The following is a 22992-nucleotide window of genomic DNA, read 5'->3' on the forward strand; positions in this document are numbered from 1 at the left end:
GTGATAATAGTACCGAATGTGTGAATTAACGCGAAGGTAATAAACGATAGAGTGAACAGAACACACAAAAATGTCTTCATTTCACACAAATTGAAGTCATCCATGTCTAATCTAACGCCGATCAGCTCTCGTGCTGCTACCTCCAATTCTGGTATGCGCTTCTGGTACAGGCAACCAAACGAACGAGATGGCAACAGACTGATCAGTATTGAATGACTCCTCCTTTGTTTCCTTCGCACCTGTCATCCCTTTCGCGCGCAAGCACACACATACACGGCTACTACACAACCTCCACTACTTGGCGTCATGCGATCCTGCTACTTCAGTGCAGCTGGCCGTTGGCCGTGTTGGCGCGTTGCTATGGATACGCGAGCACGGTCGATCGAGGGTGCGGGCGGCTTTACAGTCGCGTGACAGAATTGAGCGCGCGCGTGCACGTGTGTTGGTGTGTCATTTGTTTTCGTTCTTTTAACATGTTTTTAAATATTTGTATCGTTTATTTGTTGAGTATAATGTTTCAGACTTCTCCAAGACCGCTTAAGCTATTACGAGCTATTACACTGTGTATTGTACAATTTCATTGTGCTGATAAGTAAAGAAGTGATTTAAGTTGCGGAGGAATAGAACTGTTTGAAATCTTTTCATAGTTGAGATTCTTATCATGCGGTTCTTACGTGGTACGATAAATATTGATTAAATCCTGTACAAAAATCCTTTCTAATCGATGTAAAATAGTAACAATCACCCCAGCTATTCTTTGATCTACCTTTTGTTGTATATGAGATTCCTATTTTAAAACAAGCGTATAACAATGGTGACCTTTACCACACTAACACACACAATCAATCCCATTGGATCCATTTGAACTTTCCCTTCTTTAACACTTTCCCACACACTTTACAACATATAAATCTATCTGCGGGACTAGCTATTCAATTTACTTCCTTTCTCTTCCCTTACTTGGTCGTTTCGCCTTGCCTTTAATCATGCCCTCCTTCCTTCCGCTGCACCTCCTTCGCTAATCCTGCCAGATCGGGGTAAAGTACGGCCGCTGGAACGATGCGCTGCTGGGTGCGTGACGATTCGCCCACCGCCGCACTAGCAGCACCTGCACCCGCCGAACCAGCCTCACCGCCACCACCGTCCAGCTCCGGCACCGGTGGCCTGTACCCGGCCACGAGCGCTTTGCCCGCATTCTTGGCCGTCCGTTTGGCCAACCCCTTCGGGGTAATGTAGTTCATGTTGTGCGTGACATTGATCACGTTGCCGACCGTATCGAGCGAGCTGCCCACCACCCGGCCCGCCTCCGTACCGTACCGATGCTCCACTATCTGGACCGTGCTGGTGCTCAAGCTCTGCCCCAGGATGGAAGCGGACCGCTCCAGCCCCTCGTACACCGTGCCGAACCCCTCCACCGCACCGGCGCAGATCGTGAGCGCACCGTTCATGCGCTCCGAGGCGGCCTGCTCGCTCATGCCCGTACCGTACGCGAGCAGGGCGCTGCCGTGCCGCTGAATGTGCGGCGCCAGGAAGCGGCCGAGTGCCATCGTGGCCGTACCGACCTTGCCCGCCACGTAGCTCGTCACGCCCGCCGCCGTACCGGTGACCGTTTTCGCAATCTCGATGCCGGTGCGCACGTTCTTCGGCACGTGCACGGTGGTGGTGGAGGCGGTCGCATCTTCCGCCACCGTTGCCGCCGGCTGCTTTTGGCCCAGCTTCGAAATAACGTACGGTGTGCCGGTAGCGATGAGCTGGCCCGTCTTTTCCGCGCCCCGCACTAAGCCCTGCGAAAGGTAGAAGGCACCCTTGATGATGCCGGCCGACACGGTGGTCGAGTCGGGCAGGAGGGAGCGCTTGCGAACGCGTGCCGGGCCCGTGCTGCTGGACGGCTGCGTGACAATGCCGTGCAGGAAGGCGACCAAAATCTCCAGCACCACTTCATCGGCCTCGGCCGGCACTACCAGCCCGATAGCGCGGCCCCGCTCACTGTCCGCGCCTAGATCGGGCAGTATGAAGGCGCCGTACTCCGTCCGGTAGCAGGGCGATACGCCCGGGATGAGCGGATAGATGAGAAAGCCGGGTCGGTCCGGTCCATCGGGCCGCTGTTCCTCCGGTGGCGGGTGCGGTAATTCCCCGACGGGTGGCGCTGTACCCTTGCTGTCCGCATGCTCCTCTTTCGCCTCCACCGGTTCGAGCTGCTCCAGAGGTTCTTCCGCGTTCTCGATGCGTGTGGCCGACCTTGTTTCGATTACTTGCAGAAACACGGTCGCCTGCAGCTGCCGCCTTTCGTCGCCCTCAATGCGCACGATGCGCAGCGTCGAGTCGGCCATCGTCCGGCTGACCACGCCGTCCGGCTCGATGTAGTACACCTGCACACCGTCACACGAAAACAGCAATTCCAGCCGGTCGGCATCGGATTCGTCCGCCGTCGCCGCATCCGACATGTCCCGCAGTGCCATCGCTAGCTCCGTGTACGTCCAGGGCCGCTGGCCGGTGTCATTTTCGGCACTGCCGCCCGCTTCCGACGACCCATTGCCACCGAGCTGTCCGACGCGCTGCAGAACTTCACCGCGCGTCCGCTTCAGCTTGTGGATCATCGCGACGGCCTGCTGCCAGGTTTCGTCTGCCTGCGGGCCCTGCACTTCCAGGTCGGGCACCTCCACGGGCAGGGCAAGCGTTTCGTCGATGCGCCGTATGCCGTCCTTGTACGCCTGCAGGGCCAGATCGGGACGTTCGTGCTCCTCGAGCTTGATCGCACGCTCGATCGTGGCGTACGCTTCATCGTGGCCAGCTTTGATTGTTTCGTACGTTCGGCGCCACTCTTGGGAGGCGGGCGTAGTCGGGGCCGCCGGGAAGACCATGCTCCAGATCGATGCGGTTGTTTCTAGGAGCGAGAGCAATGGGAGAGAAATTAGTTTTTAGTTGGAAAAAAATGAATCATATTGGATAATCTAAAAATGCTCATTAACAACACAAATAAAGTGCTAGAATGGGTGCGAAATGTGTCATACGCAAAAATAGTTTCATTTTACTCAGGAAGTGCTTGACAGTTTCTAGGGGTGCTAAACATTTACGCCCGCCCTAGATGACTTTAATTGACCACAAACACTAACTTAACGTTGTAATTACTAGGAGGAAAGCAAACACGAATTTTACTGCTCTAATCTACTGTTTTTTCTTCTTATAAATGATATTTGGCGTATAATCAAACAGATAATGCTAGCGCAACAATTACACCTCTTGCGCTAGGCTTCTAATCGCGCATACAAGGAATCGTGCTGGAAGACCCGCTCGAATACACTACGCCTACTAGATACAGAGCTTTGGTGCAAAATTCATTCCCAACTCCGCAAAATTCCAAGCTTACTTTGCCGCCCTGTTTGGAGCACCGTTCTGCCTGACTAACCTGCCAGCGATTCCCAAAGAATGTCCATCCTAGAAGGCACTGAAACTGGGCTGTAAAAGCCCACCCGGATGAAAGAAAATGGCAAAACATTGTGGTACGGGTGGTACGACAGAAACAGAAAACGTCGACAATTAGTGAACAAATTTGTGCCGAATTCGCAACAGGAAGTAAACTACATTCAACAGGTTTGTTTTTCCTTATTTTTTCTTCATTAGCAGCAGGTAAGTGATGCGCATGCGATTGGAATTGTTAATAGAGCTAAAGACGAAAACGTGGTGTATTATTTAGTTTCACTGTCTGAAAATGACGATTTTTTGTTTTTTCTTCTCTCTTTCTCTCTGTTGCATTTGCTATCACCACACACTTTTGTAAATGGTCGTTCGAAAAGCCTTTCAAGTGCATCGTGAAAATGATGGGGGGATACATTCACCTCGCGCCTGCAAACGCACACAATGGTCTACTTCCTCTATATCAAAACCATATAATAGGGAGCTAAACATAAAAATTGTTTTTGCTAGTACCTTTTACAGTAGAATCTTTCGGTCTGTTCTTCCGTCCGCTTATCAGTACACTGCAGGGAATGGTCGCTTGGAGCGATTTCACGCAAAATTACTCGCCAATCAGCACGGACTACTACTGACTGGCTGTTGCGCGCCCGTCCGCTTCGTTCTGGCGTGACGATCGTCTGAACTTTGGATTGGGAACGGATGATGCGGTGCCCTGCTGTTGCGTCAGCCAAATCGGCCTTTCTTTTGGCCCTTGAAATTGTTTCGCAATACAAAAAAAATGACACACACTCACGCTTGGCTTCACGGAATCGTATTCTTGGAGAGGGGCTAAACGCTATTTTTCCTTCTGCTGCGCGAAACACTGATGATGATGATGCAGATGGTTCAAGGCCAAGTTTAGAGCTTCTTCTCGGAAGCAAATACGCACACGCGACAGTTGGTAATTAGAACACGATAAAAAATAACACTATGACTAAAACCGGTTGAGATTCGGACGTTAAATGCCAGGACGAGATTCGTGCCACGACAAAACCATGCGGCCAGGTGGAGGAGGCGATGCGTTTGTGTTGATTTTCTGTTATTGCAAATTGCGGTTTGTTTTGACTGATATCGAACAGGTAGGACCAATGGAGCTTGAACTGACAGCTCTACGCAAACCTTACGGTGACGTGTGGAATCAAAGCAGAGAAATTATTTTATCATTTTTTTTTTAAATAATACGTTGAATTTTATCGTATTTAGAAGCTGAAGAATGCAAAAAATCGTATTGAAATGTCGAAAATAGCACAATTTATGATCTACTATCCGTGCTTGATTTCTCTATTCTAGTGATTTGACTATGATTTCGGTAAATTATTCATTTAAGACGTAACCGTTTGTTATATGGTTTCAATATTTCCGTACGATTTTATTTATTATTACAGTAAAAAAAATTTAGGTTGTATAATGTGTCTGTTTCTGCACATCGCCCCCTTCCTCGTCCTCTCCCTCTCTGTCTCTCTTTCTCTCGAATACCACAAACTCACGCACACAATGATCACGCTTAAATTCGAAAAATTAATCATGTGGGGCTCGTAATGTTTAATCCAACTTCGTATAATAAGCCTTATCCGTTCGCAAATCGCTTTTCGTTCGTTCGCTAATCGTTCGCTTGGCCGCTTTTGCGAACAAATCACATCTCTTCCCTTCCGTACTGTCCCCGGTTATTTTCCATACATTCGTGAAATTAGATTACAGTAAAAATAGCTCACACACACGGGGCCTGTTTGGCATTTTACCGTAGGCATTCTATTTTTTTTGCGCGAAATAGGCGCACTTAGGGCAGCCAACACAACGCTTGGTCTTTTTTCTTGATTTTGTTTTATCATCTTTAGTGTTCTTTTTTTCGCTTCAAACTGTTGACTCGCCCGATGCCAAATGATAAAAAATGGTACAAAGCGGTGGACCGCGCTGTACGGTTATCCCGAATCCAAAAAATGGGGTATAAATATACTGAATGAATGATTAAAAGCCTACCAATGGTCGATGGGATGCTGAAGTGACACGCAGAGACACACACACGCATACACGCATACACATACACACACGCACAGACACTGATGCAGCGATCGTTAGTATTGGCAGGATCGTAAACTGGTGATTAATAGGGTCCACTACAATGCAAAGACACACGATACATATTAAGAAGTATGATATACTCTCGCCCGCGTTGCTTTGGCAGTACTGTCCAGTAGAGGGCAAACAGGCGATGGCTATTATGTGGTTGGCTGCGGTTGCATTAGCAGAATACGCGACGATCGGACGATCTTCGCTCGCTTCAGACCAACCTGTTGGTCACAACTTGTACATGATATTGTTCCGTTCGCTCACCCGTCCGATCGTCGACGTTTCGATGGTTGGCGAGGAAGCTCCCGAGGAGGTGGTGGCGGTGGTGACAACGATCGATGTCGTACCTATCCCCGAACTACTACCGCCAGCGATCGTACCGATGGATGAGTTGGCTAGAATGTTTCCGTTGTGGTGTCCTGCACTGTTGTTGTGGTTGTTGTTGATATGGTCATGGTCGGCCAGTGTGCCCGTTTCGGCCAGCATCGACAGGGCGGACGTGTCGGACGATAGCGAGGCAGAACGACTGCCAGCACCGCCGGTACCAGGAAGCGCAACTGAAGCTAACCCTCCGCCTTTCGATCGACTCTCGCCGCGCTGCGGATGATGATAGCTCTTGATGGTGTACTCGTACACATGGTTGTTGCTGAACCGGGTCGTTCCCTGTCGACGGCCAGTGCTACCACCACCACCACCTTGGCCCCACACACCTTCCGAAGTCGTCGTGTAGCGAACAGCCGTTCCAGCGAGCGGTTGCCTTGGCGATGGGCGGCCTTGCTGTGATCGCCGACTGGCCGTGGTGGCAGCTGCTGCCCGGAAGCATTTTACAGCCGAGCAGATCAAACCACACCAACGCCAGGAGCCCTGCGACGATGTGGCTCCCCCTCCATCGCGCCGTCCTCCTCCACCACTACCACCACCACCCAGCAAAGGGGGTAGTTGATGCACGGTATCGTTATTATTCCTGCGATCACCGGCTCCCTGCTGTCTTCGGCGCTGGCGACGCTGTTCGTCCTCCTCGAGCAAATCGTCCGACAGACTCCCTTCGCTGCTCCCGCCACAACCACTGTCGAGCGAGGACGAGTTGAACGGTCCATGATAGTCGTCGTGCTCGTTGCTATCGATCGCTACCGCCGGTGTAATAATCAGCAGCTGACTGAACTTTTTCCCCGTCGAAACGCGCACCGCCGTTGCTTTGGCCATCGTCGAGCGAGTTGTCGAACGGATGCGAGTGAAGTTTGATCCGACCATCGTGCCAGTGCCATCGTTTGTGCTACCGCCACCTACTCCTACTCCTCCACTGGTTCCAGTTCCACCACCACCACCGTTCCCATTGCCACCAGTAATGAATCCTCCCAATGTGCCGTTGCTGTTCGGGCCGGTGCTGCTGCTGCTGCTGCTGCTGCCACCACCGGTGCCACTCGTGCCACCGCCGACAACCGAAACGAGAATGTTGTTGTTTTGGCTGATGTTACTAGCGGCAGAGATCGTCCATCATCTTGCCGGCTCTTCGCCGTTCGCACCGTCGTCCGGTTTTGCAATCTGGTACGTTATCAAATACTCCGGATATGCCTGCCGGGAAGGGAAGTGCGGATTGGGATTAGACGACACGCGAGTGGCAAAAGCGTCCTACTTTAAAACCATCCCCTAGCTTACCTGTTCTCCGCGGTAAACGACATACTCGGGAAAATGCAAACCACCGGCCGAGGGTCGCCCGATCACGGAATGATGTCCCGGCGGTGCGTGGGCCATTTTCATCGCGCTAAACTGTAGGAACGATTTTCCAAGCGCCACACGGCACAACAGCAACTGCCTGCAAAGCCATAACCACAAACAAAAGCACGGTTAGTTGGAGACACGAACGTCAGGGGAGGAAAACCGAACGCTTACCGATGGCACTGATAGCAGGATTTGTCTTTGTGCGTGGGACACCCGATACCGCCACCGATACCGTACACGTACTGGTTCGATTTGGAGCTGTGCTCCGCGAAATAAATACCGGCCCCGAACATTCCTCCGATGTACGCGTGCCGCTCGTCGAAGCCCTTCTGCACGATCGCGTTGATGAACGGTGAGCCGTGGAACAGCATCCGTTCGCTCGCCTGGTGTCCGTTCTCTTCCGATATTTCCTGCCGCCGGTGCACGTACCGCTCCCAAAGCTTCCGATTCTGCACCTTTTGTATCTGTCCGGATGGTTTTATGTGCATTAGATTGAAAGCGGAGACACAAACGGCTAACGGCCGTTCAACTTACCCGAACAATGTTGTAACGATTGAAATAGCCACCAGAATGGCCGTTGTCGCGGTGCTCCCGAATGGTGGCCTGCATTTCCTCCTCGACCGCAAGGAACTCCTTGTCGTCGGGAAGAAGATCCACCAGCAGTGTGCCCGGGTTCGGTGTAAGGCCAAGTCCTGCAAATGGATGGACGGATTCAACATGCGTGTAAGCAAGCAAGTGATAAAAGATTGTGCCATGCTCATCTGATGTTACCTGTAGTGGCGCGAAGCGTCGCAATGCCTTTGAGTATCTTGTGCCGGAAGCCGTACGCCGAAACGCCGACCTGCTTCAGGTCTTCGTGCCCCATCTCGGCCAATATATCCATCGTGATCTGTTCGCGCTCGAACAGATCTATCAGATGCTCCAGCTGCAGGCTGGTAAGGAACACCGAAACGGACGACTCAATCGACGGTATGGACGGCATCTTATCATCGTGGTCCACCACAATGCCGTCCACGTTCGCTTCAGCGCCCTGCGCCGGGCTGAGACAGCTACGAACCGGGAGCTGGAAGAAGCATAGCGGTTAAATTAGACCCTCTCTCGCGTGCTTTCACTTTCCACATTGCCGTCATTACTACCTGTGGCACCGGGACGGACAGTGTCATGGAGGCGCCCGTCGGCAGCGTCACTGTTTCGGTGGTTGGCGAGCAGCTCGTTGCCAAGAGGGTGCCGTTGGCCGACAGGATGCCTCCCTGCGAGGTGCCAGCACCAGCCCCAGCAGCAGTGCCACCGGCCACCGTGCCCTGGGAGGCGACCATCGCGTCCTGCAGCAAACACTTGACATCCTCAGCCGTGGCGAGATCGAGGCTGGTCTGTCCCTCCTGGTTCTTCATGAACGGATCGGCTCCGTGGGCGAGCTGTAGTGGTGAGAGCATGATGCGCATTTAGGTTATGGTTTCGCTCCCAATCATTGCACTGTTGCGATTGTAATACTCACGAGTAGTGAACACAGTTGCGTGCGCCCCTTCTGGGCCGCTTCGTGCAGCGGCGTGTAGCCCCATTTGTCCGTCGCGTTTACCACCGTGTTGTGTTTGATGAGCAGCGCGGCAATGTCCAGATGCCCGTAGGAGGACGCATTGTGCAGCGGTATCAGGCCGCCCTTGTCTTGCGCGTTCACATCGGCACCGTGCTCGAGGAGATACTCCGCCACCTCCAGGTTGTTGTATCCAGCTGGTGGCGAAAAAGGCAGCGTCAGCGTTAGGATTGCCTCTAGCCACCACGGGCACATCCATTTTCTGTTACTTACCAGCCAGATGCAGCGGTGTTGAGTTGCGCCCTTGTGCATCCCGACAGTTGATGTTGTCGGCCGAGACGAGTCGCTGTACACGCGCCAAATTGCCCTTCTTGGCGGCATCGAGTAGCGCTGCATTGCCTCGCAGCAGATCGGCCACATCCTGATCACCTTCCCGGACGAGATCGAGCGGCGTAGCGCCGTCACGATTCTTCTTTGTCACGTCAGCTCCGTGCTACGAAGACAAGCCGTTAGTATTTCAGCACGCGTTTAATTACACACACACACACACACACCCACAGCACCCTTTACGTACCTTGATCAGGAGCTTGACAATTTCGTACTTGCCCTTGGCGGCCGCTTCGTGCAGTGGCGTAAACTTCCACAGATCCGCCACGTTCACGTTGGCACCGTGCTTGACCAGCAGCTCCGTCACCTCGTAGTGGCCGTACGAGCACGCGTTGTGCAGCGGCACCAGCCCGCCCTTATCCGACGCGTGCACCTCCGCACCGTGCTCGAGCAGAAACTCAACCACCGGCACGCGATTGTACCCGGCCGCAAAGTGTAGCGGCGTCGAGTGGCGCCCGTCCAGATCGCGGCAGTTGACCGTCATCGGCGAGGACAGCACGATGCGCCGCACCGTGTCGAGGTCGCCCGCCTTGGCCGCCTCCAGCAGCTGACACTCGAGATCGACCGTGTCGGACGGTGGATCCTGCAGTATCTTCAGCACGTTCTCCGTCGCGAGCTGGGCCGCGGTGTAGCCCTGCAGCGACACGATGCTGATGTCGATGCCGTACGACAGCAGCAGCCGGCAGGCCTGGATGTTGTCCTCCCGGGCGCACCGGTGCAGCGCCGTCTGGCCGAGCCCGTCGAGCGCATCCACCTTGGCACCGTGCCGCAGCAGCACGTCCATCAGCTCGTAGTGCGAGTTGTCCGCCGCGATGTGGAGCGGCGTCAGGAAGTCTTTGTTCTTCTCGTTCAGCAGCGCGCCCTTGCGTATCAGCACCTCCAGCACCTGTTTGCGCTTCGGGTAGACGGACTGGGCGACCGCGTGCACCGGCGTGTCGCCCGAGTACGGATGCACAAAGTTGACCGTTTCGGTCGTGAGGTTTTTCTTCAGCCGCTGTATGTCCGCCTGGCGGCATGCGTCCAGCACGCAGTGGCCCTTATACTCGTCTGCAAAGGGGAAGGGAAGGACATTAGAAGATATTGCCCAAACCATCCACACACACACACACATCAACACTTACAGGCAATCTTCTCCTGCAGCTCCCGGGTCGGGGCGGAATCGATCGCCGACTTGTTATGGCAGTTTAGCAGCGTCGGATCGGCCCCCTCGCTCAGCAGCAGACTGCACACCTCGACCCGGCTCTTGGAGGCGGCCTCGTGCAGCGGCGTAAACGCCCACAGGTCGTTCGCATTCACGTTGCCACCGTGCTTGATCAGCAGCTCGGTCACCTCGAAGTGGCCGTAGGAACAGGCGTTGTGTAGCGGCACCAGCCCGCCCTTGTCTTTCGCATGGACGTCCGCACCGTGCTGCAGCAGGATCTGCACCACCCGGATCCGGTTGTACCCGGCCGCCAGGTGCAGCGGCGTCGATTTGCGCCCATCGCTGGCGTGGCAGTTGACGTTCAGCGGTGTCAGCAGCTCCAGCAGGCGCTCCTCGGAACCGGAGCGTGCCGCCTCGAGCAGCTCGTCCTTGCGGTACTCCCCGGTCAGCACGGGGCGTGTGCACGGGTCGGCCAGATCGAGCGGTATCTTGTTCTCGGAGTTGCGAATGCTCGGATCGGCACCGTGCTGCAGCAGGGCGATGCAAACGTCGATCTTGCCCTTGCTGGCCGCCTCGTGCAGCGGCGTGTAGTTCCAGTTGTCGCGCGTGTTCGGATTGGCACCGGCTTCGAGCAGCAGACGCACGACATCCGCATGCCCGAACGAGCAGGCATTGTGGAGTGGGTGCAGTCCACCGTCATCCCGCGCCTGTATGGAAGCACCGTTTGCCAGCAAAAACTCGACCACGTCCCGTCGGCCGTAACCTGCGGAGTAGAGATTAGAAGATACCAGCATTTAGTAATGATGGATACGGAACCTTGGAAAGCTCGAAATGGGTTGAGGTAACGTGTGAGAAATGGTTGGAAATACAGTCGTCCAATTAGTCCCACACAGCACAGGCAAGGCTAAAACTCAGTAGAAAATGTACCATTATGTTAAATGATCCGTTCTCCAATCTCGTCTCTAGGTCAGACCATGGCGGAAATCTTCATTGACCATCGGCATCATCTAATGTTAACAATATAACTAGATCTCCTCATTTGTTCTTGAGCCTCTTGAGGCAAGCATTCCATCCAATTTTTGGTTTTGGAATTTACAACCATAATATTCTCAATCCCCCCCCCCTCCCTACAAACAGCTGGTTTTATCGTTCCTTCTTGACCCAATTTTTTTATGTTTCGCACCACGGAACCGGAAGCTTCACTTTTGCCATTATGCGGCACACGACTTCTGGCGGGCGCGCACGTTCGATTTCACGGTCCGTTTAGTTCACGTTCAGTTTCAACGCTGCTGCAGCAGCAGTAGTGGCAGCCCCGCTGTCTGCTGCAGTCGAATGATTTATTACGGTCAATTTCACCTGCTGTCGCTACCACGGACTCGCTTCTTTTGCTGAGAGCGGTGAGGTCCGAAACCCATGCCTCCATGGAGTTACATTGGAGTTACAGAAGTTATTGCACAGAACGGAGCATAATATCGTGCCAGCAGGTCGCGGGGTACATGTGTGCCCCTAGAGAGACACCGAAACGAAAGACACAACCAACCAACGAAAAAAAAAAAACAAAAATTACCAGCGAACAAAGCCTCACGCCAAGAGACGCGCCTCACTGCGGATTGCCACAGCTAAACCGTCCCAAGGGAGGGGAGAATAAAGGTGGCAATCATACGGCTACTATGATTTTGACGTAGCGCCAGCCAACCAACACCAGTCAGCCAGCGAGCGAGCACAGTAGGCAAGCTTTCGTAAGACACACCACCACGGTGGCTCGGAACAGCACACACGTCCGTTTCAAGGCGTGCGAGGTTATACGAATCTGTCTTGTAGTCTGTTTTTTTTCGGTTCGCAATAACTGACTCTTTTTGTAACATTTTATAACCGTCCAAAGAGAGCTTCTTGGCGTAGGGTTCGTGGGTACGGTTGGTTCGTAATGGATTTACGCAGAGGGGAGTAGGGAGTTCATCGAGCGAAAATGTTATGCGAGGCTGAGCAGCAGAGCCAAGCTGGTGGCCGACAACCGTTTCCGTTGGCTCTTGCGTCAAGCGACCCCACCAGCCACCGCCGGATTCGTGATTCATCTTGGTGGATATCGCGAGGAGATGCGTCATCCGGCTGTGTTCCGGTGAATGCAATATTTTGTTAAAGCAACAAATACTAAACAGCGCGTTATCTAAACGCCTCATTGGACCTCGGTCTCGAATCTATGTGCCACTCAAAATAACCTCCAACCTATAGGGACACCCCCATGGGAGGCATGCGGATAATTGGAAGGTGTACCGTAAATAGCAATCGCTTTCTTCCTCAAATATGGATAGCGGTATTAAATATCTTCCCGAAGGTCACACACACCCAAAAGAGACATCCGTAACGCGTTTAGAGCCTCTCACGTGCTGCTCTCATATGGGTGAGTTGCTGAACGGTCCATCCAGGGACCAGTGCAAGGTCAGGCAAGGCTAAAGCTCATTTGGCAAAGTTCCAAGTTGAGATGTGATATGGTTGTTAGTGTGCGTGTGTGTGTGTATGTATCTATGGAATGGTAAAACCTTTCCAGTGCACGTAGAGCATCGCAGAGGAAACCTTCGACGAGGACACACAGAACACGCTTAGTAAACATGCAGATGTGACTCCAACAAGAGCAAGCGCATCCCCATAGCAACTACATACGTGATGCATTCCGAAGACGAGTCATTTAGAAATGGCAGCAAGAGGTCCAGCTAACCGAAATGGAGTTTCGTTTTATGCGCGTTTGTTCTTTGCGCGACATCTTCCGACAAGGAGCAAACAAACAAACCCACATTTGGCCCTATTTACAACCAGCCAGCTAAAGCTGCATCCAAATCGACCATCTAACTGGACTGGAAAAAGCCTGCAGGCCGCTGCATTGGAAGTGATTCATACCGCGCTACTACACCACCACTACACCACACAGAAACCGTTGCGGTTGCCATGGTGTTGATACAGTTGCATGCAATTTTAAACCCCCAGCCGAGGGCTGGAGAGACAGCGAGAACCGCGCGCACCAGTTCTCCCTTTCTTCCACCCTTTTTGTCTTCGGTGCGGGGTGGCAAATCTGGCCGACCACACGGTGGTGTGCGGCATCTTCCTCTTACTCTTCTTCTTCGCCATAGTGCTAAAGCCGTGGCCCTCCTCCTCCTCCTCCTCATCGCACGTACGCCGCGTGCCGGGAGCCTTACGTTGCGCGCGAAACCAGGTCACGGCGCGCCATCGCGCAAAGCCGTTTGACGTCTTTTGCGTAAAAAAGCACACCTAGCTCTGGCTGGCTGGCTGGCTGGTTGGCTGGCTGCTGGTGTAACAACAATTTGTTATGGGGCGGGAGTGATTTTGTAAATCGCCCGGTATCTCGGACGCTCCGCGACAGCGCGTTGGCTCTTCTAACCACCATCCACCCCACGGGCTGTTACATCCAGCTGCCTTACTTTGTTGCGCTTGTGTTTTGCAGATTCAGCCGATAGCCGATGCAAGCTTCTTGTGCTTTTGTTTTTCTACGCACGAGAAGCACGCACAATCAACGACACGCTTGTTGCCGCTTTTCCGCAATGGCCGCATCGGCCGTTGATGACGATATGGGAATAGGGGATGGCGATGGTTTATACAACATTGGCATCGAGATAGCAGAAGAATAAGATCCAAAAATATGAAAAATTCGCTACGAAAATTATCTTTTTAACAGCTTCTCGCTAGCAAGGAAAACCCTTAAATTTTATTCCTTGTTCCAATATTATCTTTCAAGTTCATCGATGGATTGTGTAACTTCTACCCATTGTACTCTACACACACGGTAGTAAAACGGTGGTCTTGTTTGTCTGGCCATTTCCCAGCACCCCTAACTCCCCTCTCCCAATTCCCTAGTTCAGTGGTCAACCTTCGCTTTGCTTCACGGCGATATGACTAGATAGTGAAAGGAGACGTGAACAACCCAACGAACGAAGAAGAAGAAGAAAACAAACGACAGCACAAGTAGGGCGAAAAGAAAACAAACTGCTAGTATCAATAGTAAAAGCACAAACCCACCCACACCCACACCCACACCCACTGTGTCTTTTGTCTATGAAGAAAGGGTTAGTTTTTTCCACAGTTTTTTCCCTCCCACTCACACTACATCCACCAGAATCTTCACCATAAAGCAACATTGTGTGCGGAAGCATAAGAAGCATATGCCAACAACACACACACAAACGGCCTGCGAAAAGCAGGCGAAGATTAACAAACAAACCCACACAAACACTCACATAAAAAAGCAACGCATCGGTTGGCAGGGAAACACAAACCCGCGGCCGCCCTGTTGGACAATCGGATGCGGCTCGAGCAGCTGTTGTGTTGCCTTCTCTTTCTGACAGACGGAGGGGATCGTTTTTCCTTTCTCCAATTCAACGCCTTCTCTAATCAAAAGCCATGGTGTGTATGGGGCTTAATACCCTACGCAGGGAGGAGAAGGTTTGTTTGGGAAAATTGATTAACCCCATCGGCACTGACCCCGAGACTTTACACACACACACACACACACCGGGACTCGCCCGTTAGGCTTCTACAGGTACGATTGAGAGAGATTACACTCGAAAGAGGAAAAAATTCAAAGCGCAAAAAAAAAACGCTCAACTCAAAATACAAAGCTTTGGATAGGCGGAAAATGATCCGACGAGCCAGCTCCGACCAATTCTTTTCAACCCTTGCACACACACACATCGGATGATTGGCCCCATTTTCCCCCCACTCTTGCGCGCAGCATTGGAAGGGGGAATGAGCCCAAAAGGAGAGGTTGAAGGTTTGCGCAGCTGTTGTGGGGTCGTTGTGTTTGGAAGCAATCTGGCCACACGAAATGAGCTTCCCTCGCTGGGGGCCTGGGAGCGATGCAGAGGAGAACGGTGCCGGTCGCCTTAAAGCTGATTTGCGCAAAGCGTGTTCTTTTCGTGCGCTTTCACGCCGCTCGGATCGATCGATCGGGAAGATGATCCGTACAAGACCCGACGGGGGCACATCAGTACGGGCGTTTTACGTGCTTGCCCAACTCCGACAGCTGTGTGTTTAGCGGAAAGGTTTAGCCACACACCGAGTCCGAAATACGGGATCGTGCGGGACCATATGCCGCTGCAAACGATCGCGCCGCCGACGGTACACTGGCCTTCTCCGGGTTGGGGCAAGGAAAAGTGCTTTTGCTGTGCTGTGAGCGATGCATTCTTGCCATGGGGATTTACAAAATGGAGCATGAAGGCAATGTGAAATGGGAAATAAAATTGGATCGGAAAAATACATCTATTTAATTTTGTGAGAGTATCGATCGTTTTCCAACTTCTTTTTCTCCTCTGCTCTGCTCGGATCGGAAAGGAAAGCGTCCAAAACTGCGAGCGAGTTTCCATTTTTTTCCCGATCAAGCACAACATTATCTGTCAATCGATTGAAAGGGTGAGGCCGCAGCCACCGCTACCGTCCTTTTCGTAGCAAAACTTAACTAGATTTTGCACTGAGAAAAAAAAAGTCAAAACGGGCCAATCGGAGCCGTATCGTATCGGTTGGTATTTTCTTGCGACGAATATTGTTTAAAAAAAACCAACCAACCAAGCAATTAAATTAGAGACGTACAATCGGCGGGTGTTAATTACTAATTCAAACGGAAACGTGCAAACACACGAAGAAAAAGCGTATCTCGCTCGCGAATGGCAATGGCGAACGAGAGGCAGGGGACGGCGACGGCGGACGAGACGACTTTCGTTCGCAATTCACTTTCAGGTGAAATTTTTACCACACTCAACCGAGACGACGACCGTTGTTTCGCGAGCGGATACACCGCAGGACAAACAAACCCAAATGGGACACAACTTTTCTGATTGATTTGTCACAGGTTTGCCGAAGGTACGAGACGAATACGGGACGAATGAGGCTACTGCAGCAACGGACTCCTTATCTCGGTATCTCATTTGTGGTGCCATTTTAGCCAAGGCACTGCTGCCATTAAATGCAATCGAATGTAAAGATCGTGTGATTACTTATCGTAATGAAAACTGGGCGTAGAACCAAAAAAAAAAGGGTGTGGGGAGTTGGTTCTGATGATAAATGCAGCAAATGGGGCATGTTTTTTTAGATTGCTTTAAATAGCGTTTGATTGCGCAGGTTTACACACTTTGCTAAACAGTTGAAAATTTGCCCATACATAATAGCGTTTGTTGCCTTACGAAACGTGCGAGCCTCGCGAGCAATCCTGGTCACGGCACCGCCAGCCGTAATAATTTATCATTTTGCAGTCGACAGCATTTGTCGGTGTAAAGCACGTTAAACCGTCATTTGTAATGTTTTCTTACCTTTCCCCATCATAACGACGATCTGGCCTAAAACAAAACCAAACAGATCTAGCAACCATCGATCCGCTCGCGTACGATAATTCACAAATTAGTCCGTACGGGTGCAATCATCATTCGCCATCAATAATGCTGATGGTGATGATGATGATGATGTACATCATGTTGTAGCATGTGTAAACTCTTCATTAAACATTGTCGGATGCTTGAAAGTATGCACACCACTGTCCACCCCGCACCACTCCGTATACGCACACCCGCACCCCGTGGCGCAGGCGGCGGTGCTTTATGGCATACCGGTTGCGCATGCATGGAGTGATTGCGCAGATCGCATGCGTACCCCCATCGCAGCCATCGCAAAGCTGCCGTGTCTTGCCCGCAAACGCACCCCATGAAGCTGAAGCTGCGCGTAGGTGAGTCACGATCCAGAGTCTCGTCCTCGTAGCGTGTACATGTGAGGTGTGTACATGTGTACGCACCCAAGGCGGCAGACAAAGGCCTGGGACCGCTCGTGTTTCCATTTGAAAGAGCCAAAGCACGAAAATGATGCGTCCAATGCTGTTTTGCAAGGGCAGCTAGAGATCGGCATGACTCATCCGCTACGGTTTCAATACCAGCAGTACGGTGCAGCTTTTCGTAATTTCCACCAAAATTGGTTGCTAAAAGGAATATTTTCAAAAAATTGCTACCAGAAATCTGTTTCGTTTTGTGCGATTTTCCCATACAGGTTGTACAGGAGTGTATATTGTCACTATGTAAGGGACAGTGCTCTAGCCTTCACGGTCTATGAAGGAAACCAGTGCAAACGACTGGTCCGGAGTCGTCCGGAGTCGTCCGGAGTCGTCCGGAGTCGTCCGGAGTCGTTCGGAGTCGTCCGGAGTCGCCCGGAGTCAGAGTCGTCCGGAGTCGTCTAGTGTTGCCCGAAGTCGTTCGGAGTCGGAGTCGTCCGGAGTCGTTGGGAGTCGTCTGGAGTCGCCCGGATGTATTTGTGATCAGACATTTCCGTTCGTTGTGTTTTTTTTGTCTTTCTCTTTGCGCGTGCACTTCCTATACAAGTCGACCTCGGCCGACTCCAGATGACTCCGGATGACTTCGTCTGCAGCCTGCATTCTGGATGACTCCAGCCGACTCCGGACGATTCCGAACGACTCCGAACGACTCCGGACGACTCCAACTCCGGGTGATTCCGAACGACTCCGGGCGACTCCGAACGACTCCGGACGACTCCCACTCCGGGCGACTCCCACTCCGGGCGACTCCGGACGACTCCGGACGACTCCGAACGACTCCGGACGACTTCGGGCTTTTACTACAAGAAGAGCTCAGCTTTGTTGTAGCCTTATTACTATAATTTTAATAAAACACATCTTATCCCCTCTACTCCACCTGACAACCTTCACTTTACCCTCCGTTATGCTGATTAATTCGTGGCAGCGATCCCCTTGGTAGCTTCAAATGCTCCACGCCAATTCACGCTTTAGGCAGTTCGACATCAAGCCGAGCGGGCTCATATGACTGTCTGCTGCTGCTTCAATGCCAACCTTCAACAAAGAAACAACAGCAACTGCAACCTTACCGGGTACGCGCGTCTGACTTTCTCCGATAGTTCTTAGGCATTGCCGTCACGTACCTCATTTGCAACTTCAAACGCAAAACCCACCAACAAAAAAACCCCAGCACGAATACCACCGAAGCTCATTTTCTCTGATTGTTGTTGTTGAAGACTTTCGCAATTACATATACCACAAAAGAATTGTGTGTGTGTATGATTTGCGATGTCACGTGCTGCTGTTGTTCATGAAGGCGAAAAGGAAACGAACCATTGTTTTTTGTTGTTGTTGTCGAGTAATATGATCGCACTTTAAACACAATTAAATGATACTGTTCTGGTGTGTAGCTGATGTACCCATACATCCAGCGGCAAGTAGTAAGTATTCCTATTAGTTTCAAGCCAACACAAAGATTGGCAAAGCATCTTACCGGCGCACTTCCGTTCCGTTCAGCCGAAAGGTCATATACCTCGTTAAGCTTATTATCGTGTATCTTCTTTTCCGCACACACACATTGCTGTGTGGCGCATTAGAACGTCTTACATACGCGAGCAGAAAGAAGACTTTATGTGGTTTGGTTCGGAAACTAAGCTTCACGGGAACCAAACATTCCGCCCAACACCAGCACACAGAGTAAGTGCGAATTAAATCTTGTTAAAGCCAAACCATCGCCCAGGCACACTGGCAAACGTGTTTGCCAAATAATGAAGACCTCCATTTTGATCGTTCCAAATTTCCCAAACGCTGGACTGGCGTCTTCCTACAGCAGCGAGGCCGAATCTATGCAGCATCATCAGCGTCCAATCTCGCTTTAATTATGCATGTTTCCATCTTTTCATCCCGACCCGAGCCGAGAAACTGCTCCCTCATCTATCGCATTCATCATCATCATCATCTTCATCCTCCCTTGGAATGACCCTTTGCACTTTGCAAGCTGAAACACTACGACCTTGGAGTGGCAATCCTTAAACGCAAAGAACTGCTAGGCACGGGGAGTGGTGGAGCATCTTGCTAAAAGGGAGAACTGTAACCCCATTCTTCGCAGCAAGTCGGCATCGAGCAAAAGCTAATCTACCATAGTGACTGATAATGCCCTTTGGTGACAGTCATGGACACCATGCTCTTCCCATTTCCTAGCATCTGCTATCAGCGACTACGTGCATCTTCAGTAATGATGCCCTTGCATTGGGCTCTATCTCTCTCTCTCTCTACTCTCTACAAACACACACACACACACACACATGGCGGATCTTTGTGCACAGGAAAAGCGGACGTACGTGAGATCCGGATGTGCCGGAAGTAAAAGCGCAATGGTGCAACGCTTTCGCTTTCACTCACGCTCACACGACTTTCCGTATTGTGTGGTTGCTGGTGCTTTTTAGTGGGCTCGGTGGTCGGTCATTTGGCATGACATTTCGGCTCTTCTTCTGGCTTTAGGGTTACAACACAACTCGGGAATGAAAAGAATGAATTTTTGCAATCAGAACCCACTTTTCGGGATGAAGTGGCTTCTCCCTTCCCGTGCTCCTTATCTTGCCGTATTCTTTACGCTGGAAATATAGTGAAGTTTGGTTTTAGTACCGGATGTTGCGAATGCATTAACAGACACACTCACACTCTCTCCGTATAGGGTTTTTTTTCTTCTTTATGTGGGTTGTTGGTGTGTTTTTCGTCTTCTTCCCATTTCTATCATTTCCCCCTGTTACCGTACCTGCTTCATTCCCCCCCCCTCATAATACGCAGACCGACTACTTACCGGCAGCAAAGTGCAACGGGGTCGACTTCCTTCCGGCCGTATCGCGCGCATTCACCGTTTGCGGCGTGATCAGCTTCTTCACCTTCGCCAGATCGCCCGTCTTGCACGCCTCGAACAGCTCGCGCAGCGGATCGTTGGCCATGGCGGCCGCCTCGAGGTTGACCGATAGCATCGAGCGGCTACGGTTCGCCGACATTTCCCTCAGCCCGATCTCGGACGCATCCAGCTTCGGTCGGGGCTCTTCCGGTGCCTGCGCTTACTACGATGCTCCTCCTCTATCTCGCCTTTGCAAGCAGTGTGTGCCACACAGGGTTTAGAGCACACACACACCAAGGCTTACGTTGATTGCTGTGGTTAGTAGAGGGAAAGGGGGGAGGAAAGGGCGGATCGGACGTTTTACGGGAGCACACTAACACGCACACACGCACACTCACACTATATACGCACACACTAAAACACTACACTAATCCGGTACGCTGTGCACGTGGGCAGCGTGCTTTTTTTTAGCAAATCTGCGATCAAATCGAGAGAATAAAGGTTTAAAAAATTGTGATAAAATCCTAATGGACCTGGGCCATCGACAATTTGATTCTTTTAAAATAGTTGAAGGGAACGGGGCAAGCCACTGTTACCGTTACGAAGCTTCGCTGCTCTTTAATTATCTTCTTGAAAATTGAATCAAACGAACGCTTCGGCACGGGAAAGTACATTTTCGCCCTCACCAAAGCAATTGATTATTCCACTTTATTGGTGTGCCCTTACAAAAAAAGCATACACACACACCGGCCACTAAATATTCTATCCACGAGCGCATATAGACAGGAAATGGCAGCTGCAGCTTCCTATCGACTTTTCAGCTTTTTGTTGTTGCTTTCCTTCCCCAACCACAAAGCGTTATTATGCAGCAGAGCTCACATAAAACGGGCGTACGTACAACACCAATGGCTTCTCTGCATGGAGCATGCGAAAAGGGTTTTTTTTTTTGGTGTGTGTTCGAACTTTTGTTTGCGCTTGTGGTTTACACTGTGACACCAACACAGAGCGAGCAATATGTTTGAAAATCACAACTAACCCTTTCTCTGCTTCCCTTGTAAGCATTGTTGGGCGTGAATGATTATGTATCGATTAGTTTGTCCTCAGAATGAATGATGTCAGCTTCGATTGGTCGCAGACCCATTTTCTCGTCTCGGGATTGTTTCCATGTCATCCCATACAAATGCACCACACTGCACTGCACTAAAACAACACGTAAACCTTTCTTTCCCCCCACCCTCTTCAGCCATCTGCATCCGTCGTTTGGTTGCCGAGGCTACATTTCTGCGCGTCTGTCGTAGTTGGCCAACTAGACCCACCAGCCGAGAGAGCGACACTGCAAATGACAGCAGCAGTGTGTGTCTGTGTGTGTGTGTTTTTTTTGTTTAGTTTGTTTGTCTCCCTTCAATCCTGTGCGCGGGGGGGATGGCTGGGGAGGGGGGAAAGTTGCCCGTTTTATTTCTAGTGTGGCCCACTTCCCACCCGACACTACGCAACTACCACGCAGAAACGTCGGCACGGCAGCCTGCGCCGCGTGATTCTGGATGCAGCAGTCCCCCCCCCCCACACGCCACAACATCACGGTGTGGTGCATTCGCAACTGCATTGAATGCGGCCAACGCACCAACACCAACGGCACCGCAAGCAAGAAGAAATTGTGTGTCCTGTGGGGCGAAGATGATTCTGGGCGTGTTGCTGGACGTGCTATGGTGGTGTGGGTTACGGGGAAGGGCAAAGTTGGGCGAATGGGCTGTGAGAAAACCGAAGTCGATAGGGGTTAAGCGCCTATAGCCCACTGGAAATGGTGGAATTATTGGTAAGTGTTTGCAGAAAAGCTAAGAAAACTAGGCCACACGATGGACGAAGAAAACAAGTTCGTACAGGTAAAGGGGTTGCAAGCTGCTGGTTCCCCTGCCGTACGTCAGAGGCCGAAATATGACACAAGGCAACATCAGCAACTTCAGCATTGGGATTTGCAACAAAAAAAAAAAACATCCCGAAAAAGGGTGAATCCACCAGGGTGACAATGTTATCGGATACACACAATAGCTGTCTTTCTCTATCTCTCTCTCACACACACACGCATGCACAATACAGGCAATTAAAAACACACCGCGCTGGTCACATCATCCAAACTGCACGGCACACTACGGTCGACAAGGACAAGTACGTGCCCGTGGTGGAGCTTTCGAAGGGCGGCCTGAGAACTTTCCCTTCAACGTTTCAAGAACGTTCACTTGATTTCGAGCGAGAAGCGCACCGCATTGACTACTACGGTCCGACGAGGGGGCGGGCCGTGTTGTGGAGAATTGCAATTTGCCTCCTCCATATTCCTACAGCCCCAGGGGGCGAGACATGGGTTTGTTCCAAGAGCTTTGTTGGTTACTCCAACGCCAGTAAAGCCAATGGGAACACAGCGACAACAGTGGCAACCGTTTTCGCAGACGGGCTTTTGCCGTGATTCGGAAAAAGGTTAGCTTTGTTTTTTTTTTCACCCACGCACAAGCACACCCCTTTTTGGGAAAGGGTGCTGGGGATGACTTTTTTTCAGGCTGATTTTATGCACAATAGCGACCACGACACTTCGCACCACTTTTTGTCTCTGTTGTATCTCGCACACACACACACGAATGGTTTGATTATTAAACATTTCCCCTTGCGGAAGGGATTCCACTTACACACAACCGTACCGTTTTTCTTCTGCTCTCGTCAGGAACGACAGGAGCTTGCCGTCTCGCGGACTGTATCGGCCAACGCCAGGAAAATCTTTGTAACGCGCAGCGAAAACAAACACGTCCGTCGTTTTTTTTCTCCCCTTTCTTTTACTTCCATTCGTGGCTTGTTGACAGCTGACAGCACACGGTGACGGATACGATGAAAGCGCTCCCTAGCGGACGGTAGTGCAAGCTGTATTTAGCTGTTCTGTAGGTACCGTGGTAAAAATACCCAAGCAACAAATTTGCCAAAAAAAGGATTAGCAAAGTACTAAACAAACGACGGCTCGTCTGTTCTTAGTGTATTGAGTAGACGAATGCGTATTAGGACGAAAA

General features: G+C 51.4%; 3 protein-coding genes across 7 annotated transcripts; all 3 read right to left on the reverse strand.

Moving 5' to 3' along the window:
* Window positions 1–474: 474 nt before the first annotated feature.
* On the reverse strand, window positions 475–4516 carry LOC120904038 (protein spartin). 3 transcript variants are annotated; one of them, XM_040313759.1, is made up of 3 exons: window positions 3928–4516; window positions 3407–3456; window positions 475–2884 (listed from the first exon to the last, which is right to left on the reverse strand). In XM_040313759.1, exons 2-3 carry the CDS (start codon window positions 3432–3434, stop codon window positions 981–983), a joined length of 1932 nt encoding a protein of 643 aa, XP_040169693.1. In that variant the 5' UTR covers window positions 3435–3456; window positions 3928–4516; the 3' UTR covers window positions 475–980. The 3 variants fall into 3 exon arrangements, with proteins under 3 accessions (XP_040169693.1, XP_040169708.1, XP_040169702.1); XM_040313774.1 differs by lacking the exon at window positions 3407–3456 and having other exon boundaries at window positions 3928–4515; XM_040313768.1 differs by lacking the exons at window positions 3407–3456; window positions 3928–4516 and adding an exon at window positions 3012–3379.
* Window positions 4517–5748: 1232 nt separating this feature from the next.
* On the reverse strand, window positions 5749–7015 carry LOC120896783 (putative lysozyme-like protein). The gene is made up of 2 exons (XM_040301213.1): window positions 6996–7015; window positions 5749–6940 (listed from the first exon to the last, which is right to left on the reverse strand). Exons 1-2 carry the CDS (start codon window positions 7013–7015, stop codon window positions 5749–5751), a joined length of 1212 nt encoding a protein of 403 aa, XP_040157147.1.
* Window positions 6985–22755, reverse strand: LOC120893427 (poly [ADP-ribose] polymerase tankyrase). Of its 3 annotated transcripts, none has more exons than XM_040295289.1 (12): window positions 22633–22755; window positions 19910–20421; window positions 10279–11061; window positions 9345–10204; window positions 9044–9263; window positions 8735–8967; window positions 8376–8654; window positions 8011–8302; window positions 7774–7931; window positions 7411–7703; window positions 7177–7333; window positions 6985–7092 (listed from the first exon to the last, which is right to left on the reverse strand). In XM_040295289.1, the coding sequence occupies exons 2-12, from the start codon at window positions 20103–20105 to the stop codon at window positions 7015–7017; spliced, it is 3549 nt and encodes a 1182-aa protein (XP_040151223.1). In that variant the 5' UTR covers window positions 20106–20421; window positions 22633–22755; the 3' UTR covers window positions 6985–7014. The 3 variants fall into 3 exon arrangements, with proteins under 3 accessions (XP_040151223.1, XP_040151224.1, XP_040151226.1); XM_040295290.1 differs by having other exon boundaries at window positions 22621–22755; XM_040295292.1 differs by lacking the exon at window positions 22633–22755 and adding an exon at window positions 20982–21071.
* Window positions 22756–22992: the final 237 nt, after the last annotated feature.

This window comes from Anopheles arabiensis, chromosome 2 (assembly GCF_016920715.1).
Source record: "Anopheles arabiensis isolate DONGOLA chromosome 2, AaraD3, whole genome shotgun sequence".
Taxonomy (NCBI): Eukaryota; Metazoa; Arthropoda; class Insecta; order Diptera; family Culicidae; genus Anopheles; species Anopheles arabiensis.

What these genes read in the sequence shown, in the direction of transcription:
- LOC120896783 (XM_040301213.1), bottom strand. Translation starts at nt 7,015, where the DNA reads ATGGACGATCTCTGCCGCTA. An exon ending in ATGGACGATCTCTGCCGCTA is followed by an intron (nt 6,941 to 6,995) that starts GTAACATCAGCC and finishes CGGTGGCACGAG; the next exon opens with TGGCACCGGTGGTGGCAGCA.
- LOC120893427 (XM_040295289.1), bottom strand. Translation starts at nt 20,105, where the DNA reads ATGTCGGCGAACCGTAGCCGCTCGATGCTATCGGTCAACCTCGAGGCG. An exon ending in GCTGCAGGAGAAGATTGCCT is followed by an intron (nt 10,205 to 10,278) that starts GTAAGTGTTGAT and finishes TCCCCTTTGCAG; the next exon opens with ACGAGTATAAGGGCCACTGC. An exon ending in AACACCGCTGCATCTGGCTG is followed by an intron (nt 8,968 to 9,043) that starts GTAAGTAACAGA and finishes TTTCGCCACCAG; the next exon opens with CTGGATACAACAACCTGGAG.
- LOC120904038 (XM_040313759.1), bottom strand. Translation starts at nt 3,434, where the DNA reads ATGGACATTCTTTGGGAATCGCTGGCAG. An exon ending in TCTTTGGGAATCGCTGGCAG is followed by an intron (nt 2,885 to 3,406) that starts GTTAGTCAGGCA and finishes TCTCGCTCCTAG; the next exon opens with AAACAACCGCATCGATCTGG.